At 31.1% G+C, this 20,038-nt stretch overlaps 1 protein-coding gene across 1 annotated transcript; it reads right to left on the reverse strand.

The window, feature by feature from the left end:
- Positions 1–3,108: 3,108 nt before the first annotated feature.
- LOC127241412 (T-complex protein 1 subunit theta) lies at positions 3,109–9,660 on the reverse strand. The gene is made up of 13 exons (XM_051260448.1): positions 9,396–9,660; positions 8,680–8,942; positions 8,442–8,588; positions 8,205–8,366; positions 7,599–7,676; positions 7,080–7,213; positions 6,322–6,394; positions 6,169–6,246; positions 5,963–6,085; positions 5,743–5,837; positions 4,933–5,142; positions 4,342–4,399; positions 3,109–3,453 (listed from the first exon to the last, which is right to left on the reverse strand). The coding sequence occupies exons 1-13, from the start codon at positions 9,544–9,546 to the stop codon at positions 3,385–3,387; spliced, it is 1,641 nt and encodes a 546-aa protein (XP_051116405.1). The 5' UTR covers positions 9,547–9,660; the 3' UTR covers positions 3,109–3,384.
- Between the last annotated feature and the right edge of the window lie 10,378 nt (positions 9,661–20,038).

Genomic DNA, 20,038 nt, shown 5'->3' on the forward strand with positions numbered 1-20,038 from the left:
GTCGAATGAAAGCACCTTTCGGTGGTGTCTTGAAGTCACGTGGTCGGGTACATTTGGCAGATTGAAAGCTTAACCGGAAAAGGTTGTTTCCATCGGGAATATATAGTAGGATTCGGCAGACTTCCAAGGTTCTTCCATTAGAAAAGAGCCAAACAATGAATTCTTTCGAGTATATATATATATATATGGCAACGAAGAATTAAACTTGTCAATTTATTTTCATCGAAGCAAATAAAATTCGACAATTAACAAGTCTTCATCGAATCAACTTAATTTATATAATAATATTTTGCCTAGATAACAAAACATTAAAAGTAGGAAAAATAAAACAAAACGAAACAGAAGCTGAACTTATTTTATCTAGATACCGCTGAAGAAGAGATTATCTGAGTATCCCATCAAAGGAAATCCACTACCAAAACCCAATTGATCCCAGCTCAAGAATCTAAGTTTTTTTTCAATCAAATTATAGATCATGACACGACGTTTACGACGACCTATTTGGCCATAAGGAAAAGTGAACATAAGTTCTTTATCATCGTCGGTCAAGTACATCTTGCAATTGCCGGTGAAAAAATCCATCCAGGTCATTGAACTCCATCCATTCACGACCAGTTCTCTTCCACAAAAAACGGCACTTGTCACTGCCAACGTCGGTCAAGAGTATGCAAAAATGTCCGGGTGAACCATCAACATAACAATACGGAGTTATAGTTATTGGCCCTGCGTCATAAATAAATTGATAAATTTTATCGTCCCTTGTGTTGAAGAAATATATTGTAATATTCAGACTAGATAGATCAATTTCATGCATTATCCGACTGCTCAAACAGATCATATGATCATCCAAATGGAAGCTTTTTAACTCATTTATCTCCGCCCTTTTAAACGTCTTCCAGCTTCTGGTGTTAGACACACTATAATCTTTCATATTCCTAGTGACCACAAGTATTTTGTAATCCTTCGATAATGAATCAAAACCGATGCAACATTTGAAGGCGTATATATCCGGAAAAGGGAATCCCAAATTTCTCTGTGTTCTGGCAGATGGATTCCAGAGGATGATAGAGCAAGTTCTACCAGTAATCGAAGAGATGAGTATTAGGCCATCACAGCATTGCCACATCTTGTTGTCGTCTAATCCCGAGCATTCGAGGTCACTGCCCACTGGCTTCAATTTATTGTTTTTGATTTTAGAGAGATGGAATGCTTGTCCTCTACGGACATAAAAGCAAACATGTCTGAATAAGACGACAACAATGAATTCTTGGATTGACGGAGATGTGCGACGGCGAAGTGCTTTGTCGGTGATTTTAATGGATTTTTTTTTTTATTTTAAAAAGTTTTATATTGATTTAGAAAATCCAGAGTAAGGATTTTATTAAATTTCTTATGGATTTATATGGATTTTGTAGGATTGTAAAATAATTTTTTTATAAATATATATTAATTATATAAATTTATATCAAATAACAAATTTTATAATTTTAGTATTATATTATCATTCGTCAAATTAGTTTTATATTTCTTTATTAGTTAGTATTATTATTCATATAACATTTTCACATAAAAAGTAAACTCGTATATAAGTAAAATAAAAAATATAATTTAAAATTTTGAAAAAAATATTAAAATAAATAAATATAAATTAACGGTTCAACAAAAAATATCTATTTAAAAGAAAAGACGAAAAGACGACAGTAATAAATATTTATTATGATAATAATATTTTTTAAAATTATATTTATAATATAAAAATATATATTTAAAAAAATCATAATAATTTGCTAATACACTTTAATTTTAAATTATTATTTTTATTAAAAATTATAATAATAGTAATAAATATTATCATATTATTGACCACATATACAACAATATTTATTATTATTATTTTAAGAATCCATCGAAATCTCTTCTTTTTTATACAAAATTTTCACAATTTTCCATTAAAATTTATACACTTTGAAACTCTATGGATTATTGAATATTTGAACATTACCTCTAAATTTTAAAAGACTTTTCAAATACAGACTTTTAAAAATTTTGATTAAATAACCAGATTTTAAAAATCCAACAAAATACTACAAAAATTTATATTGAATACACCTCTTTTAGTATATCAATATATTCGTATAATCTATTTTTAGTGAGATAATGACTTTGTTCAGTCAATGTTTTACATAGAATAATTTTTTAAAACATAAAATAATTTTTTGTGTATGCATGAAAAATTGTATAAAAGTATAAAATATATTATTTTAATTTTTTTAATAATTTTTTTTATAATAAATATTTGAAGTTTTTATTTTTATTTTTATAAGATATTTATATTTTTTTATTATTTTTGGGGGATTGCAATTAAGAAATAGTTTTGGACCCTAAACCCTAAACTCAGCTACCGTGCGCATCGCATGGTCAGATTTCAATTATATTAAATAAATAATTTACAGATATTAAACAAATCTTGATATTACTAAGACGATTTAAATTATCTTAAATTTAAAACACTTATTACTCTATCATAAAATAATAATGATAATAATAATAATATTATTAATAATTCCATTTTTTACTATATAATAATAATATTGATAATTCTATTTTGTTACTATAAAATAATAGATGTGCTTATTTTATAAGACATCCATCTATGTTTTACTTTCCTTTTTGAGTTGTCATAAAAAAAAAAAAAAGTTATGGTTTTCATTTTAAGTAAAAAAAATTATTATACTTTTGTATATTTTTTTACTATAAAAAAAAGTAACAATTATTATTCATTTTTATTAAAAATTGTGTCCGATTAAATGAACACACATTTCTACGACGAAGAGAGTATTTTTTAATAAATTTATTTTTAATTATAAAGATAAAAAATTATATCTTTAAGAGTCTCATAGTCGTATAAGACTAATAGTAGTATTTTTTTGTCTTTCGCTTGATTTTGTATTATATTTTCATATAATAATTAATATTTAAAAATCAGATGGAAAAATCTTACAAATTTCGTGCCCACAGCAAAGTAAATGAGCTTTTTTTTTTCTTTTTTGACTCATATTTTCTTGCAATAAATACTTAAAAAGATTAATAATAAAAATAATACAATAATTGTAACCAAAATCCCTTGGACCAACCAGACTTAACAAGTATATTAATACAGTAAATTTTAACTACACTCATGTTCTTCAAAAATAAACCTTCTCCATCATGTAGCATAAAGAAAGAAAAACTCAGAAGATTTTACGTAATCTTGCCAACCGAATAATCATCTGAAGCACCCATCCTCTTTCCAGAATCACAAATTTGGAATGCCTGAGGATAGTAGAAGCTAATAAAAATCTAAAGGTCACACACCATTTCAAAAAGATCCTAACCTAACCTAACCTAATCCTCATCCATCCCCCCTGCAACCTGGTCCCTCCGCGGACCACCAGCAGGTTTTGCCATTATGATCTGCATGCGAAACAAGATGATGAAATTACGGACAATTTACCCGGGCAGGAAAATGAAAAAGAAATCGTCTTGCAAACAAATTTTAGAAAACAAAGAACAACAAGTGACCTGTGGATGCAGATTCTACGTGGAATTAATGATTTTTACAACCCTATAAAATTGTAATAGTTCTCTTTCTGGCACCGAATGTCATGTTAATATGTACATGTTATGATACCGCTAAAATCAATTAACTTTTGCTCGATGTATTGCTGTAGAATGATTCGACGCTTTTGCTTTCATGTAAAAGATTTGTCAATTATAGTTCGTGCCTCCGGTGAATCAAGTGAGAACATATCTTAAAAGTGTCAAATTAACTATTACTCCCTCCATTCCAACTAATTTGTGGCCGGAGTTTTAAATATTATATAATTAGTAAATAATTAAGAAGTATATTAGTAAAAATAACTATGATATAATAAAAATAAATATAAATATAAATTAAGATTAAAATAACTAAATAATTTAATTAAAATAAAAAATTAAGTATGAAATTTAAAATATAATTAAAGTGTATAATTATATCTTCAAAAAACAAAAAGACAAATTATATGGGACCGTCAGAAATAGAAAAGTGAACAAATTATTTGAAACCGATGGAGTACCAAATTTGAGAACAATGTGTCTTTAATTTAACCATATGATTGTTCAATTAATTTACCACTCATATATATACATACATATATATATATATAGTACATATCCACAAAATAGCTAGAGCACATCTTGTAATAGAACGTTTTTTTAGAGAAATATCAGTTTGCTGAGTAAAAATTGAAAGGGAAGCAAGCTTCAAAGTTGAAATAATAAAAAATAAAGGCATAGCCACATAATGAAAGTTCTTTTTACCTGATCGACACGCAGAACAGTACAGACAGCATCAGCTGCATACTTCAGGGCAAAGAGTCTGCACAAAAACAAACATTCAATAAATCATAAACTACTAAACGAGAGCTGTTACCAACTCGGCTGGTTAAATTATTGACATCCAAATAGATGACGTCCATGCAAAATGGTGAGACCCACCTATAGAATGGTACCATGACAATGATGACAGTAAAGATCAATTTGAGAGGCATCTACGACAAAAACTTGATTGGATGGGTTTATAAATTTAAAAACAAGTTTGCGTAGGCTGGAACAGCAATTTCACTGTCGATGAGAAGGCAAGAAAGTTTACATTGTCCTAATTACACTGCACTAAGAATTTCCATAATTTACGTATCTTACAATTTAATATAATATTTCAACAAGTATAAAAAAACTAAGCATCAACCATGAAAAGTGGCCAGAAAAAATGATAGGCAAAGTGGTATGGACATCGTGAAAGAAAAATGGGGTGATCTGTCACCATATGTAACCGATAATATATTTACCTATCTCAAACAGCAACAATTAATACAGAAGAAATGACAAGTAAATTCTGCACCTACAACTTACTTGGTGATATAGAGATCCCATATTTTCATGGCCGACGCATCCTTGCAAGCACCTTCCTCCAAATCAATGCCCACTTTGGTGTTACCAGAAGCATGCTCAGCATACAAGGACGATATAATTTCTATCGCATTAAGCCCAGCATTCTCAGACAATGTTTTGGGAACCATTTCAAAACTTTCAGCAAACTTTCCTATGGCATACTGGTCCAATCTGGAATTTACAAATTGTGTAAATGTGAATAAGCACTTAAACATGCATAGAATTATACGGAAGGAATTACATCTAAGCAAAAAATAAGAAAGCAAAGCATAGAAATCTGCAAAGACCTTTTCATGCTTTGGGCATAAACATATTCCCAACTAATCTCACAACCAAACTGAAAGCCTTTGGGATCATAAACAGAATAAAAATGAATTCATGTATAACTGCAATGCCCAAGCGCTGCAAAAAGTGAAGCTTGCTATAGAACAATCCAAAACAAAATTTTAATATTAAGGAAATATATATATTTCCACAAAGAGATTATGGTAGTCCCCAGGAGAGACTAAATAATTTAGTGGTGGTTGTGGTAATTATGGTAGTCCCCAGGAGAGACTAAATAATTTAACCAATTATTAGAGAAGAAAGAGATTAAGTACCTTTAGGGTAATACAACAAAATTTTCTTTTAATAAGCCAACATAATCATCGTTAACAGTTGATTTGAAAGGAATATTGCGGTCAGAGAAGTGTGCTAAACACTAAAGGAATATATACTTCAAAAAACATAAATGGAACTATGAGATATGTTTAAAGATATAAGAGCAAATACCCTGTTTCTTTGAAAGAAAACTCCTTCAGTCTTTTAGCTAGTTCAATTTCAGTTGCTGCTGCACCAGGCACAATTCGACTATCCCTGCACATTGCCTAGCGACAAGAATTTACAAAGTAGGATGAGATATATAAACTTCGAATGATGAGAAAATATAATTTTATTCACCAAAAGAACTGAAGTCGGAGAAAACTTCATAGATTTATGGGACATCGAACACCTTATAAGCATTAACACCATCATCAACTGCTCTTTCAAGGTCATCCAATATGCTATCAGTGCTTCCTCGTAGAACAACAGTAGACACAGAGTTTCCACCTTGTTCATTTTTTATAACTGTTACCTACATGAAATTAAATAAATCAATGGTCACAGAGGGTTAATAAAAACACTGAAGCACAAAAAAAAAAGAAATGGTTGTCATACTCTAGCCCCGCCTATTTCTTCCACAGAAACGGAATCCACATAACCAAGATCATCGGGTGATGGCTGACTAAGCTTTAACTGTTATGTCACAATAAACAAGTGGTTGGTGAGACAAAATTACCAAGCTTATATCAATTAAAATTGTTGACTCACAAGAGCAACAGCACCAGTGGTGCGACAGAACCGCCGTAGTTCAAATTTAGAGCTGATCTTTAAAACCATGAGCCTGCAAAAGATAACATTGAAGTTTATTTTCTTGTGGGAGGGAGAAACCATTCTTGTGCAACATTAAAATTATGACTACAAAATTTTAGAAAAGAAAACCATCCAATGAAAAATTAAATTGAGCAAATAGAAGCTACTTTGGCCAATAGGGGCTCTCAAAGCACCGATAATTCAGAGACCTGATGCAAGAATCCTAATCCATTAATGTAAGGGTAAGGTTCCAACTAAGTTCAATCATCAATTATTTCCAAAGATAGAGCAAATATATTGAATAACTAGAAGAAAAAACCACAACAACAACAACTGTGCCAACTTTTCAGAGAATACACAATCACAAAAACCAAAGCTTACAGTCAAACAGCAAGAAAATGGAAGAAAGTAATAAAAGAAATGAAGATATGCATGAAAGCACAAACAGTAATCAACGGACTGAAAGATATCTTCTCCAACCCACTAAAATATGATATTGTACACAACAACTAAAAGATAATTTCAGATATATACAAGATAAGGAGACAACTTATTAACACTACCAAATAAAAACCTTCAACTTGTTGCACAGAATAAATACAAAGCATCAAAAACCACAAGCCAAAATTAGTATGCCACAATTAAAGAGAACTTTTGGAATGAGCTGCTACAGAAAATTCAATTGAATAAATTAATCAGATCAATTGAGGTTGTACTTGTAACGTTCGCAGAAATGTAATGCCATTTCCCCAACAGCTGCTCCACTAACAATGACTTTTGCACCTGAATCGGCAACTGCTTTTATTAGCTCCTCAACCTTAGCTTCTTCTGTCTTGGCGTAATTCTCAAGCTTCAAGTAAAAAGGAAAAACCAGTATGCCCACATGAGAATGGCTACAATAATTCTTTAATGGTATTAACTCTAATTAAAGCACCTATAGAGAAACTGTAATAGGAGAACAAAGTTTTATGTGTGTTTGTGCATGCAACTGTGTTTCAGAAAATTTTTACCATAGCAAATAGTAGCCAAATTGCCTCTCATTCAAATGCAGAACAATATTAAAAAGTTACCACAGGAATAAATAGGGTTTTTAAATATAACATGTTCTGTAGCAAAAAGATCACAAGAGGGTTCTTAGGGGTTACATCTCATCAAAACCCTAATTCATTTCAAATTTATACTATTACCACAAACAACAAACCCAAAAATTGAAATGGTGAAATTCTCAGGCATACCTGCTCGGCATTATGAATCAGAACAGTTCCTTTTGTCTCTGTTGCAGTTGTATCAACACCTCCAGCAAAAACAGCAACCTGAAAAAATAAACAAATATAAAATGGTTCGTTACAAGGGAGGTGGAATGCAATTGAGAATTACAACCATTCAGACAGACACAAACATTCAATACAATTGAGTAATCAATTTAGCACACTACTGAGAAAGGAGATATTTCTGAATGTCAAACTTAAGTCTCATCAGGTGATTGCTTGTGTTCCCCTCCTTTCCTTGCTTGATAATCTTAAAAGATCCCTCTATCAGTATTTTATGTCATTTGCTTTTAGTTTACCAATGAATACTATGAAAGTTCACATATTGCACAACCACATGCATCGATTGTCGATCTTGTAAATTATATTTTCACATTCAGCTATTGTTATAGCCAAAAAGATAGCAGCTTCACTTAACAGAATTTGACAAATTATAGCTATCCAATATATGTCAGATTGAAAAAACCAAAAGGCAAAATATGACCAAAACTCATCAGCATTTGGCTTTATGAGACAAAAGGGAATGAAAGACCAAAATAACCATGAACTAATAGTTACAGTTTCAATACTCACCTTAGCCTTTTCCATCCTCTTTATAGACCCAACAGCATCATTCTTCAACACCATACCTCTAACCACAGAAGAATCATGCAGACCACCGCCCAATAGCTTTACAACTCTTACATTATCCACAATAAAGTTTGCTGGGTTCTTCGGACAAACTTGTATACAAGCCTTTTAAGAAAAGTGAATTGCAAATCAATAATGCCACATGTTGATCAAAATAGAAATCAGTAGAAAGAAATTTACCTCTGCAATAAGGGGGCATAGTATGTCCTCTTGTCCGAACTGTTTGCTAGCTACTGAAGATCTCATTCGTAAAATGACACTTTCTTTGTCTCTGACGTTCATATTTTCCGAATCATTTTCAACAAGCTCCTCCAATACCTCAATGGTCTACAATAAAGAAATACCAAGACAGGGATCAACAATAGAAAATGTATGATCCCAGAAGCCCGTCATGTTCAGTGATAACCAAAATTCAAACCTTATTGATTGCCTTTGTATATCCCATGATTATCTCACTAGGGTGCAATCCCATCCTGATGAGTTCTTCAGCATTTTGAAGCAGTTCTCCAGCAAACGAGACTGTCAAATTCGCTCCGTCCCCAATTTCTTCTTGTTGAGCTTTCCCGGCTAAAACCAAGATTTTAGCTGCAGGATGCTGAACCTCCAGCTCATTTACAATAGTTGCAGCATCATTTGTGATAAAGAGTTTGTCCAAATGATTGATAACCATCTTATTCATGCCTTGACAAGAAAATGTGGATATATGAGTATAATTAACGAAAGAAGTATAGAATGATCTACAAATATTTAAAATCATAGCTTGTAAGTGAACTGCATAAAATGTAATATCTAACAAAGAAACACTACACCCGTAATCATCATAGTCTCTTAACACAGATAAATGAATGATTGAATGAACACCAATACATCATAAAAAGCTAGCACTAAAGTGCATAATTACTTGCGAAAATTGCTAGTTGATTTCAAGCGAATACAACCGAAACCCATTTCCGTCCTCAAATACGTTAAGAGCACAGAAATGGTGCACAGAAGAACTTTTGCTTTTTTATATCAAGTTTTTTGAAGAATTATGATATCAACTAGTTCCAAAAAGAACCCTAGATTCCTATATAGCAAACGAAAAGCAGAGGAGATAAAATTTTCGAAGTGAAAAAATAAAACAAAGAGTGAAACCATTGGGGCCGAGGGATGTGCGAGTAATTGTTGACAGTTGCTTGCAAGCGTCGATGTTTTTGAGCACTGCCTCATCCAGTCCAGACAAGTGCCGGTGCCCCTCTTTCAGCATTGACTGTATACCGTACGGCTGCATAGAAAACCCTACCATTTTCCCTGGATATTTCAGCGGGCGACGACGGTGGCGGAGGACTTCGTATCCGGAAGAAAGGCGGCGTCGCGACTCAGAAGAAGAGAGAAGAACAAGAAAGGGAAGAAGACGAGGAGGGTTTGGGTATTAATGAATTTATATTATATTTTTTAAAAATCGTTTTTAAGATTTGAGGTGAGTTTCTTTTAGTAGAAAAAATGTTCATATAATTTTTTTTAAAAAAAATTAATATATTATTTACATTACTCACATTTATATTATCTATATAATTTTTTACCTTATACCTAAATAAAATTCAAACTATAACACAAAAGTGCGCAATCTAACATACAAGTCCAACCCCTAGACCACCCTGCATGTCATCCCTTGCGAGACACAAAGGTGTGTTCTTTTATTGGTTTTAAGGAGGTTTTTTCAACAAAAATATCACTATCAAACAATTATTATTTTTCAATATTATATTACAATTTTTTTTACATTTAAAATATCACATCAATTTATATTTATATCATATTAAATAATTATTCGAATTTTTTATTATTTAAAAATTCAAATCCAAAAACTAAAATCCACAAACAAACAAACCCAAAGTTCTTTTTATTATTTATAATTAGTTTTATAAAAAATGAGCAGTATAAAAAATAAATAAAAATATTTATTAATTTAAGAGAGTTATAGAAATAAAGTGATCTAAGTGTAAAATATTGCTATAAATAAAAATAGATAATGTTTTGTGGAACATACAAAACAAAGTGAATCATTTACAGCGGAAATGGATGAAGTATTTTTTTTATCTATCTTATTACCTTATTTAAATCAACCCTCCTAAAATTAGTATATTAATTTAAATTATTTTCATATAAAAAATATACTTTTTTAAAATAAAATTTTATACTTTTCAAATTCATTTTTAATATTTTATTGTAAAGGAGGTATTTTATTTTATTTTATTGTCTTACAAGAACTTCATTTTGTTGATATTAATGTTTTTTACTAATTAGTTCTATATAATTTGTCCATTTTTATTTCTTTTCGGTATGTTACTCATAATTTGTCCTTTTCTTTTTAAAAAATATAATTATACATTTTAAGTAATTATTGCGATAGAGTTTTTCTTACCTCCCAAAATGATTAAATTTGTTGTTCCATGTGAATAATGCACGCTTCTAAATGTCCCAGTTGTTCGAAGGTTCTCAAGATGTTGATAATATGATAAGTGTTCCGCACATACACGTCCCACCTGTTTTATAGTCAAGTTGTACTTCTCTTTTGACAACCTAAGGTTTGTTTTCGAGGCTATTTAAATTAGTTGAAACGTGAAGGTTTTGCATCGATAAGTTCTATCTTGTTGAAGTTGTGAAGTTTTTAGCAAGACGTTGTTCGACTTGTATGTGCTGTGGTTTTATAGTTATTGAAAAAATTAGAAATGTGAAACTGTTGCTTCAATAAACTCTATCTTATCGAAGTTGTGGATTTTTTTATCAAGATGATACTATCTTTGCATGATGTGGTTTTGTAATGACAAATGGCTATGTAATTTGTAGTAACATTAATATAAAATTGGAGAATGTTTAATTAGTAAGTTATTAAAATTAATTGAATCATGTAATCAAATCAAGATTCATCAAAGCAAAATTAGTATACGGCAATTGAATAATTCAATATTAAAAAAATTAAACTAAAAGGTAATAATAATAAGAATAATAATAATAATAATAATAATAATAATAATAAAACCAATAAAACAACAACAAATATGCACCAAAAACCTAGAGCATGTATTTAACAATAAAATGTTTTATAATATCAACAACACAACCCAAAAGATTAGAGAGAAATAAAATTCATAAGGCAAGTGATTGAAGTGACCAACAAAATAGAAAATATTGCACTTGTCAGAGTTGCCACTTTTTGACATGAATAAAAATTTTTCTGAACGGTACATAAAAAAACATCACTAACCAAAGCCAAAAAAATTTGAAACTGGTACACTAAAAACATCACCAGCCAAAGCTATAAAAATTTGACTATGGAATCACAAGAACCTGATGCAACCCTACAATGATAAGTCCATTTTCAGTTGAGCTAATTTTTCTCATATTGTGATTAAGACAACTGCATCACTTCTCAACATCTTCTACAAAATACTTGAATGAACATAAGAGAGGTTTCATCCACAAATCAAATCACGAAGATAAAACAAAAATATTAATGAGTATAAGTACTTACCAAATTACTACAAATCACCAAAAGCCAGGGATACTACATGAAAAAACTCCATAACTACGGGGTACTTGAACCTATATAGATGTTGGTGTTAGTATTTGAATAAAAATGCAACAATTTATTCCATTAAACCATAAAGAAAAGAATTCCAAGTTCAGTCATGGTAAGAAATGCAAGCATTCTGAATCCAACAAAAGATTCATGAAGAAGTCAAAATTGGCTTGTTGGATTTGTGGAAAATCCGGTCACCTCAAACGTGATTGCGGAGTTGGAAAAGGGGAATCACCGTGCAAAGAAAAATAAGTCGAATGAATTCTAATTACTGTAAATAATTAGTGGTTTATATCTTGAGTCTCAAGACATTGTATACATAGTTGATAATAATTACTGCAAGTAATTAGTATTTAATGTCTTAAATGATTAAGACATGTTTGTATATAAATAATATATGATCGACATTGCGTAGATTGTCGAGTGTATGCTGTAAATTCAAGCATGTTAATGTTAAATTACTTTACTTACATTCGGTTAAAATGTTTGTTTGATTTTATGGTTGAAGTTTGTGATATGGATGTTTCCAATATATGAAATTGATGCAATTGAGATTATATGAATTGAAACATCTGGAATTTTATACAAAATAATTTTCAAATAAGGTTATTGAGATTATTAGTAATCTGATTTTTATAACCTTATGAGTGAACTTGAAATGGATGCGAATTCTCCATGGATTGTTGTCGGCTACTAGATTAAGTGGCAATTACCAATATTGTCTTATATCATTAGTAGCGTTCGAAATGCCAACAAGAGTGCAGATTGTCTGGTAGCAACAATCTGCACACCCATACTGCAATTGGGGAAGTTTCTCAAATTGTGTGGGGGATAAATACTAAAATACTTTTAATTATGGTTTGTCATATTTTGGTTTTCCTTCGTTTTTTGAAGGATACTCGAACGCGAGTTGGATAAGCCATGCAGAAGATCATTCTTCCACTACTGGATGGACGTTTTTGCTTGGGGGAGGTGCAATTTGTTGGGCTTCTAAGAAGCAAACGTGTATCACAAGTTCTACAATGGAACCTGAATTTGTAGCATTAGCCGCGGCTGGAAAGAAAGCTGAATGGCTTCATAACTTGGTATATGAGATTCCATTATGGCCGAAACCGGTACCACCCATATCTATTCGTTGTGATAGCGCCTCAACAATGTCTAAAGCTTATAGTGAAATCTATAATGTTAAGTCTCGACACATAGATGTGAGACATAGCATGATTCGTGATTTAATCATGAATGTGGTGATATCGGTTGAGTTTATTCGGTTGGAACATAAATTAGCCGACTATTTGACAAATGGGTAGGCGAGAGACTTAGTGCACAAGTCGTCGATTGGGATGGGATTGAAGTCCGTTAAATCTTCATAGTGTAAGACACCCAATTCTTTTCTAGTATGATGCTAGAAGCTGAATTCAATGTGGAAATCTCATATTGGAAAGATTGGAACGCATTTAATTCAAACATCCCGGGTATGCGTTTAGACCTGCAAGAACCGTAGGTTGAGATCATATCTCTTAATAACTCATTTGAAAAATTGCTTGTGCAGTAGCGAGACTAAAGGAGATACCTATACGAGCATGAAGTTTTTCCGCTTCAAGAAAGTTCGGACTTGTTTTCGATGTGCTCGCGAATGGATATGGACATATGGCTTGAAAACTGTCAAGTTAGAACCAAGTGAATTATAAATTCGTGTGTACTTTTCCTACATGTATTCAAATGAGTTGAAATGGTTCAATCCTTAGCGACACCCTGATTCTTAAATATTTGTAACGTGTGTTGTACTAATCCAAAAATTCAATCTTCGTGACATTCTCATTTATGCATAGATTTATTTTGTATGGCTGTGATTTAATTTGTGAATAAATCAAGGATTACACTAAAATGAGGGAGGATTGTTGGTAATTTTAGCGTAATTGGATTTATTCGAGACCAATGAATGTTGGGATTAAGTGAACTTCGGGATGGGATGCGTGGAGTGCACACTCGAAGAAGCTAATTTCGATATATTTTTGACAAGTAACACAAATTCTAGGACAAATTGTTGATACGGCCTTAGTCAAGGGCATGACTAAGTCTGTCGTTTACAAGTCTGGAAGTTCTGTAATTAAATTTATGGGACAGAATATAATAGCCAACTTAGTCATGGGCATGACTAAGTCGTACAAGCTATTCTGGAATTTTTCTAGAATTTTAATTTAAAAAATTGTGTTGATTTATGGATTGATGTGACTACTAATATTTAAATAATGAATTCAAACTTTTGTTTAAATTGAATCAATACATCAATTTATTTTGAATTCAAATTAATATTTGAATTGAAAGAACACACCCATTCATTTTGAAATTTAAATTTAAATTGAATCTTTGTGTCTGTTCAATTTGAATGAAAAGTTGCTTATGATCTATAAATAGATGGATTGGTTTCATTTGCAGATATATCAATTGATAAAATAAAAAAAAAAAAGAAAAACACATCAGTGTTTTATCCTTGCAAGAAATTATAGCCTTCATACTTATTTTATTCCCTAAGTTCGCCTTGTCTCGATATTTTCTACCAGAATTCGAGATCAAACTTTGTATTATCCCAATACGAATTTTGTGTAACCCTTGGTAGGAATTTGGTCAAAATATTGTATTTGAAAAGTAAGTTCATCACGATACAGAGTTATATCCGACCATTTCATTGATAACCTAATAAAATTCCCAAGCTAGACCTTAAGCTTAGTTGGGCTCAATTCAATTCAATTAATTTTTATTGATAAATGGACAATAAAACTTATATTAAGTGGGAGAGGTTTGTTTTCTCTTGCGTGGAAATTTCCCATTTTCTTTTTTCACTATGTACAAATACCCTACACATCTTCTTCTTTACCCCTTTTCACCAAATTTTTCGTAATTACACCAAAACAAAGTTATGCCCAAAATCAATTTTCCAGTAACTCTTTGTTTTTTTCTCTGTCTACCTTGTCCCGTTTAGGGATTTAAATATTGTGAGGGTGTACAAATCCATCACAAATTCCCTTTCCTGTTTAATGCCTAGTAAATCGAACACATTTGTGATAATCAAAAATATCCCTAAGCGAAACTTTAAAATTACAATATGTTATTTTTTGTCTCCCTAAAATCCATAGAAAATTACAAGGGATTATGTATTCCTCACAATATGGCGCATCTTTTTTGTTTTTTTGTTTTTTTTTTTTTGTTGTAGTGGCATGCAATATCTTTTTAAGGAAAAAGAATTTTGAATAATAAAATATTTTTTTTTAAAAAAAGGATAAATCAATAACATTCACAAGTTTTTGGATAGTGTAATTTATTGCACTACATATATTCACGCATTCCAAACAATTCATTGACCAATAGGAAGTGTTACTTTAGGGTTTATTCTTAGTAAAAGTTTCTCACCATTTTAGGGACAGATTCAGTAAATTTGAAACACCAATATATGCATATATAGTATCACTGTGAAAGATAGATTTAATAGTACTCTCAACTGCCAAAACTCATCAGATATAACCTCCAAAATTAGAGAATCAATCGGTACTTTTCACCCAAGAAGACGAAGAATTTTTCAGAAGCCAACATTTGATTGATAAGAAGAAATCAAATATGGATGTGAGTTCTGCTTTACTTCTTAACCATATATCTACTCATTCCTAAAACCTTTCATGCCTTTTATGTTTAATTAATCAGTTCGTGTATAATCATTCAATGCATTCATGTTCTTGAATTACATTTTTATGGAAGTTGTGCAGATCAGAGCTAGGACAAACGATTTCTGTTTTTAATTAATTTCCTGTTAAAATATATTCATTGTTATCATATGCAATTCACATTATTTGGATCAATTAGCTTATGTTGTCCTGCAGCTGTTCTTGATCATGTAAGTTAATTTTCTTGGCCTGATATTTTTTGAATGGATTTATATCGACAATGCAACTTGTCTTTTTCCAGTTTATTTATGTTTCCAAACACTATTAATTTTAATCAGTTCTTATTGTTATCCATATAATCAAGAACTTTGAAGTCTTTAGAATTTTATCTAAAGAATCAGTTTCTGGCAAATGTAATCTAATCATTATATATCTTTCTGAGAAATAGTTTTCTACATTGTGAATCATGTTCACCTGTTAGTCATCGTCATCATACATTTATGTTGATTTCATCTTGTTGCAATAGCAGACGTCAGCTGGACCTTCGCATTCAGCCCCTCGTCAGCACCCTCGCTTTTATGATAATCAATCTCCGTCTGCTGCCCCTAGCGACATTATTTTGGAGTATGGTGAAGTAATGCTGGAAACACCAATACCTGAAATGATAATTAAAGGGCGTCAATCCAGTTCGGACATTGATGTTCTGTTTGAGATGAAAGGACCGAAGTTGGAAAGCTATCCGGGATGGTATCAACGCGCTCCTCTAGACCTTGTTATGGTCGTGGATATCAGCAATTATATTCGCAGAATAAACATTCGTCTTGTGCAAAATACTGTTAAATTTGTCGCAAACAACTTAGGCCCGAGGGACCGGCTCTCTATAGTTTCGTGCAACAAGTCGCCTTACAGATTATCTAACCTTCGCCCGATGGACTATAGTGAACTAATAAATGTAAAATTTCACGCTAACAGTCTCGTTGCCGGAGAACCAACCAATTTTGTGGATGGGCTGAGGATTGCCGGTCAGATTCTTCAGAAAAGGCTCTTCAAGAATCCTGTTGCAAGCATTATTGAGAATGTATGGATGACAATGAATTAAGTGTCTCAACCTATAATAAAAAATATGAATTAGAAAAACAAAGAACAATTAAAAAAATGAACTGCAAACTCTACAAATAAAAAATATATAAATAAACCTATTGTGAGGTAGTTTGATCTTGTCGTAACGCAATGTCACGTCCTTCAACATATGTCTTATTTATGGATGACTGCATAAGAAATAATATAATTATATTGATATCAAGTAAAATAAAGTAAATTTCTTTATACCCCTATTTTTTTCTCCTAGATTTCTTTTCCAATCCACTTTTGGGTCTTTTACCGGAACGTATTCTTGCTTTGTTTTTATCCCCTTTCACGAGTACATTGTCTTCTTTCTCGGTAGCCCCTCCAATCCTTAGATCTAAGTGACTATCTATCACATATGATCCTTGATCCAAAATAACTTTTTTTTGTGTAAATGTTTATTCATCTTCTCAGCGGCCTTCACGAACGATTCTTTCATCAACTCATACGTTTCTTTTGTTTCTGAAGCCCTAATGACTAGTTTGTTGAAAAACAAACTCAAATCCTTATACCTCGTACTCATCGCTTTCTTCGGATCATCGACATTATCTTCAAATAGAACCATTCCTCCTACCTTAGCTGATTTTGTCAACCTTTTCATCACATATTGCTCTGGAATCTTCAAAACATTATTAGTTATGAGGACTTTCAACGCATGAGCGCATAACAGTCCTCCAAATTCAAATTGTTTGCAACTACAAGAAACAATTCATCTAAAGAGTTAAATTTCACAACATCATACTTTGATCTTCCAAGATAACTGACATGATATCAAACTATTGTTCCATCAGTTTCAGTAAGAACCCCCACGCAATCAAAAGCATTCCCTAGTTCTTTATGAAAATCTTAAAAACTTCAGAGGTATACACACGAGCAACATGCTTCAAGAGTTGAAGGGGCATAGGAAGGACTGAAGTACTTGTACTTGCTTTGAAAGCAGCCGTCAACTCTTTATATCGGCGAGAATCAATCAAATTTTTGAACTGTTCAAAAAATACTCGCAAAGGATTCTTAGCACTTACATATGCTTTGATGACACTGTTAGTACCCTCACTACATTGTGTCGTAGTAATATCAGCACAAAAGAACTGGCGGCCATATACCAATGTCCATTTATCTTTTATCCTAAACAACTTTTTCAACCAATCATTTTCTAATAGATCATACTTTTCCAGCCTTTTTTTCATTCGTGTAGAAACTCTTCTTCTTCTTCACAGCCATTAATGCATCTCCCAAAGTCACGTGCAAAATACTTATGTTTTTTAAACATCCCACTTAAATGTATCATTTTGATAGATATGCCAAATACATAACCTGTGACAAGTGTCCGGCCACCTTTCAGCCAACGCATTTGTCAAACCATGATCTTGATATGTCAAAATAGTGATAGAATTTTTTTCACCTATGGTGTCTGCAAAAGTATCAAACAACCATTTAAATGAATATATTGTCTCATCATATAAGAGTGAAACGCTAAAAATTATTGTTTGTCTATGATGATTTACACCAAAAAATAATCCAAAAGGACGGTTTTCTCTATATTTTCTATATGTGGTGTCGAAGCTCACAACATCTCCAAAATCAGTATAATATGCTTTCATTCTGCTGTCTACCCAAGATATATTAGTTATCAAGCCATCTTCATTCACTTGAATAGAATACGCAAATTAAATCTTTACTTTGCATCCCCCCGCAAATACTCAAGAACTCTACCAGTATCTTCAACCTCTATATATTTTGTTCTCTTCGAACGCAAAAAGTTGTTATAATCTTGTATGATAAATCTCAGGTTGTCTCGGCTTCCAGCTTCTTTGACCATAAGATTGTGCGAGACTTTTGGAGTAAGTCCCACACATTCTGCCATTTCAATTTGTGCAGCATGAGCATCATTTATCTTTCTGTGCGACCTAAAGAAATGTGTTTTCTGAGGATTGGTAAGATGACGCGTATATTCAGAAATAAACTCAACAACTTGAACTTTTGCATTTTCTTTCAAACAAATTTTCATCCTAACTTTGCAAGCAAATCTCGTTATTGGGCGTGGCTTTCACAATGATACTTCTTATCTTCCCCCCGCTTCCCCTTAGCATTACATACAAATGATCTAGATATTATTTTGCCCTCTTTATCTTTATATATCTTATGTCATTTAATACCAAAGCCTACGTCTTTAACATAAGCTAAATAATACTGATATGTTTCTTCCTCAGTATCAAACAACATTCCAATTCGAGGAATTTCTTCCATCTTTGTTCTATTTGCACCAATTCCTTCAAACTCATTTTTTATATCGGTGAAATCTAATCAACGAGATGATGAGGATTTATTCATCTCTAGTTCATCAAAATCCATATATCACGTAAAGTGAATCACAATAAAATGAATGATTCATTCTTTCACATACTATAACAAAACAATGAAATATAAAACTATTAATCAATTTTAGACTGCCCACATAGATAAACAAGATAAACATATAAAATACCGATAAAAGAACCCTAAATCACCTAATTAATGTCAAAAACCTTGTATATGCATATGTTTTATGAAAAAGGAAAAAAAAAATCAATCTATTGAAAGAGAAAATATAAATTGAATATAAATGTAGTCAAATTCAAAATGAAAAAAAAAAGATCCAAAGTATAATAGCACACGTTGAAATTACTACAAAGAACCACAAAGTTTAAACCTAAAGCAACAAAGTTTAAACCTAAAGCAAGAAAATCAATTTGAAAGTGCAAACAAATTAAAAGAAAAAAATCATGTACCAAAATGAGGAAGAGGAAGATAGCAACAACAACGGGAAATGGATATTAGGTTTGTTTAGTTTTTTTACCTTTATTTTTATAAATTTCAATATAATACTAATATTTATAAAATTATGTGAAAAAACAAATGGATAGATAGATATGAGAAGGAGAGAGTATTATTGAAATATAGTATTTAAAATATTTAAATACCTATTTTAAATTTTATTTAATCATATATATTAATTTTTATTTTAAAAATAATAACAACACTACTTATATAAAAAAAAAATAATAAAATAATATTATAACTACTATTATTAACTATTAAATTACACTGCTTAAAATACAGTGTATCCAAACAAAATGGGCATCTTACCCGAGTCGGAGGGAGTTTTGAGTATATGTTTGATTGAGTGTTTATATTTTAAATAATAAAATTTTGAATTTAAATATTTATTTAATGTAATATTTTTAAAATTTATTTTTTTAATAAAATCTATAAAATAAAGATATGCATTTGATTTTATATTTATGAAAAAAAAAATTGAAAAATAGTAAAAATCTTACAAAATTTCTCAAACAAAAACACACTAGGTTGTTTTAAATTAATTTCTACTTATAATAAATTGAAACTGTTTATTTTACTTTAAATCTTTGTTTATATAAAATTTTAGTTTCTATAAA

This window comes from Andrographis paniculata, unplaced genomic scaffold (assembly GCF_009805555.1).
Source record: "Andrographis paniculata isolate CXL003 unplaced genomic scaffold, ASM980555v1 Contig82END, whole genome shotgun sequence".
Taxonomy (NCBI): Eukaryota; Viridiplantae; Streptophyta; class Magnoliopsida; order Lamiales; family Acanthaceae; genus Andrographis; species Andrographis paniculata.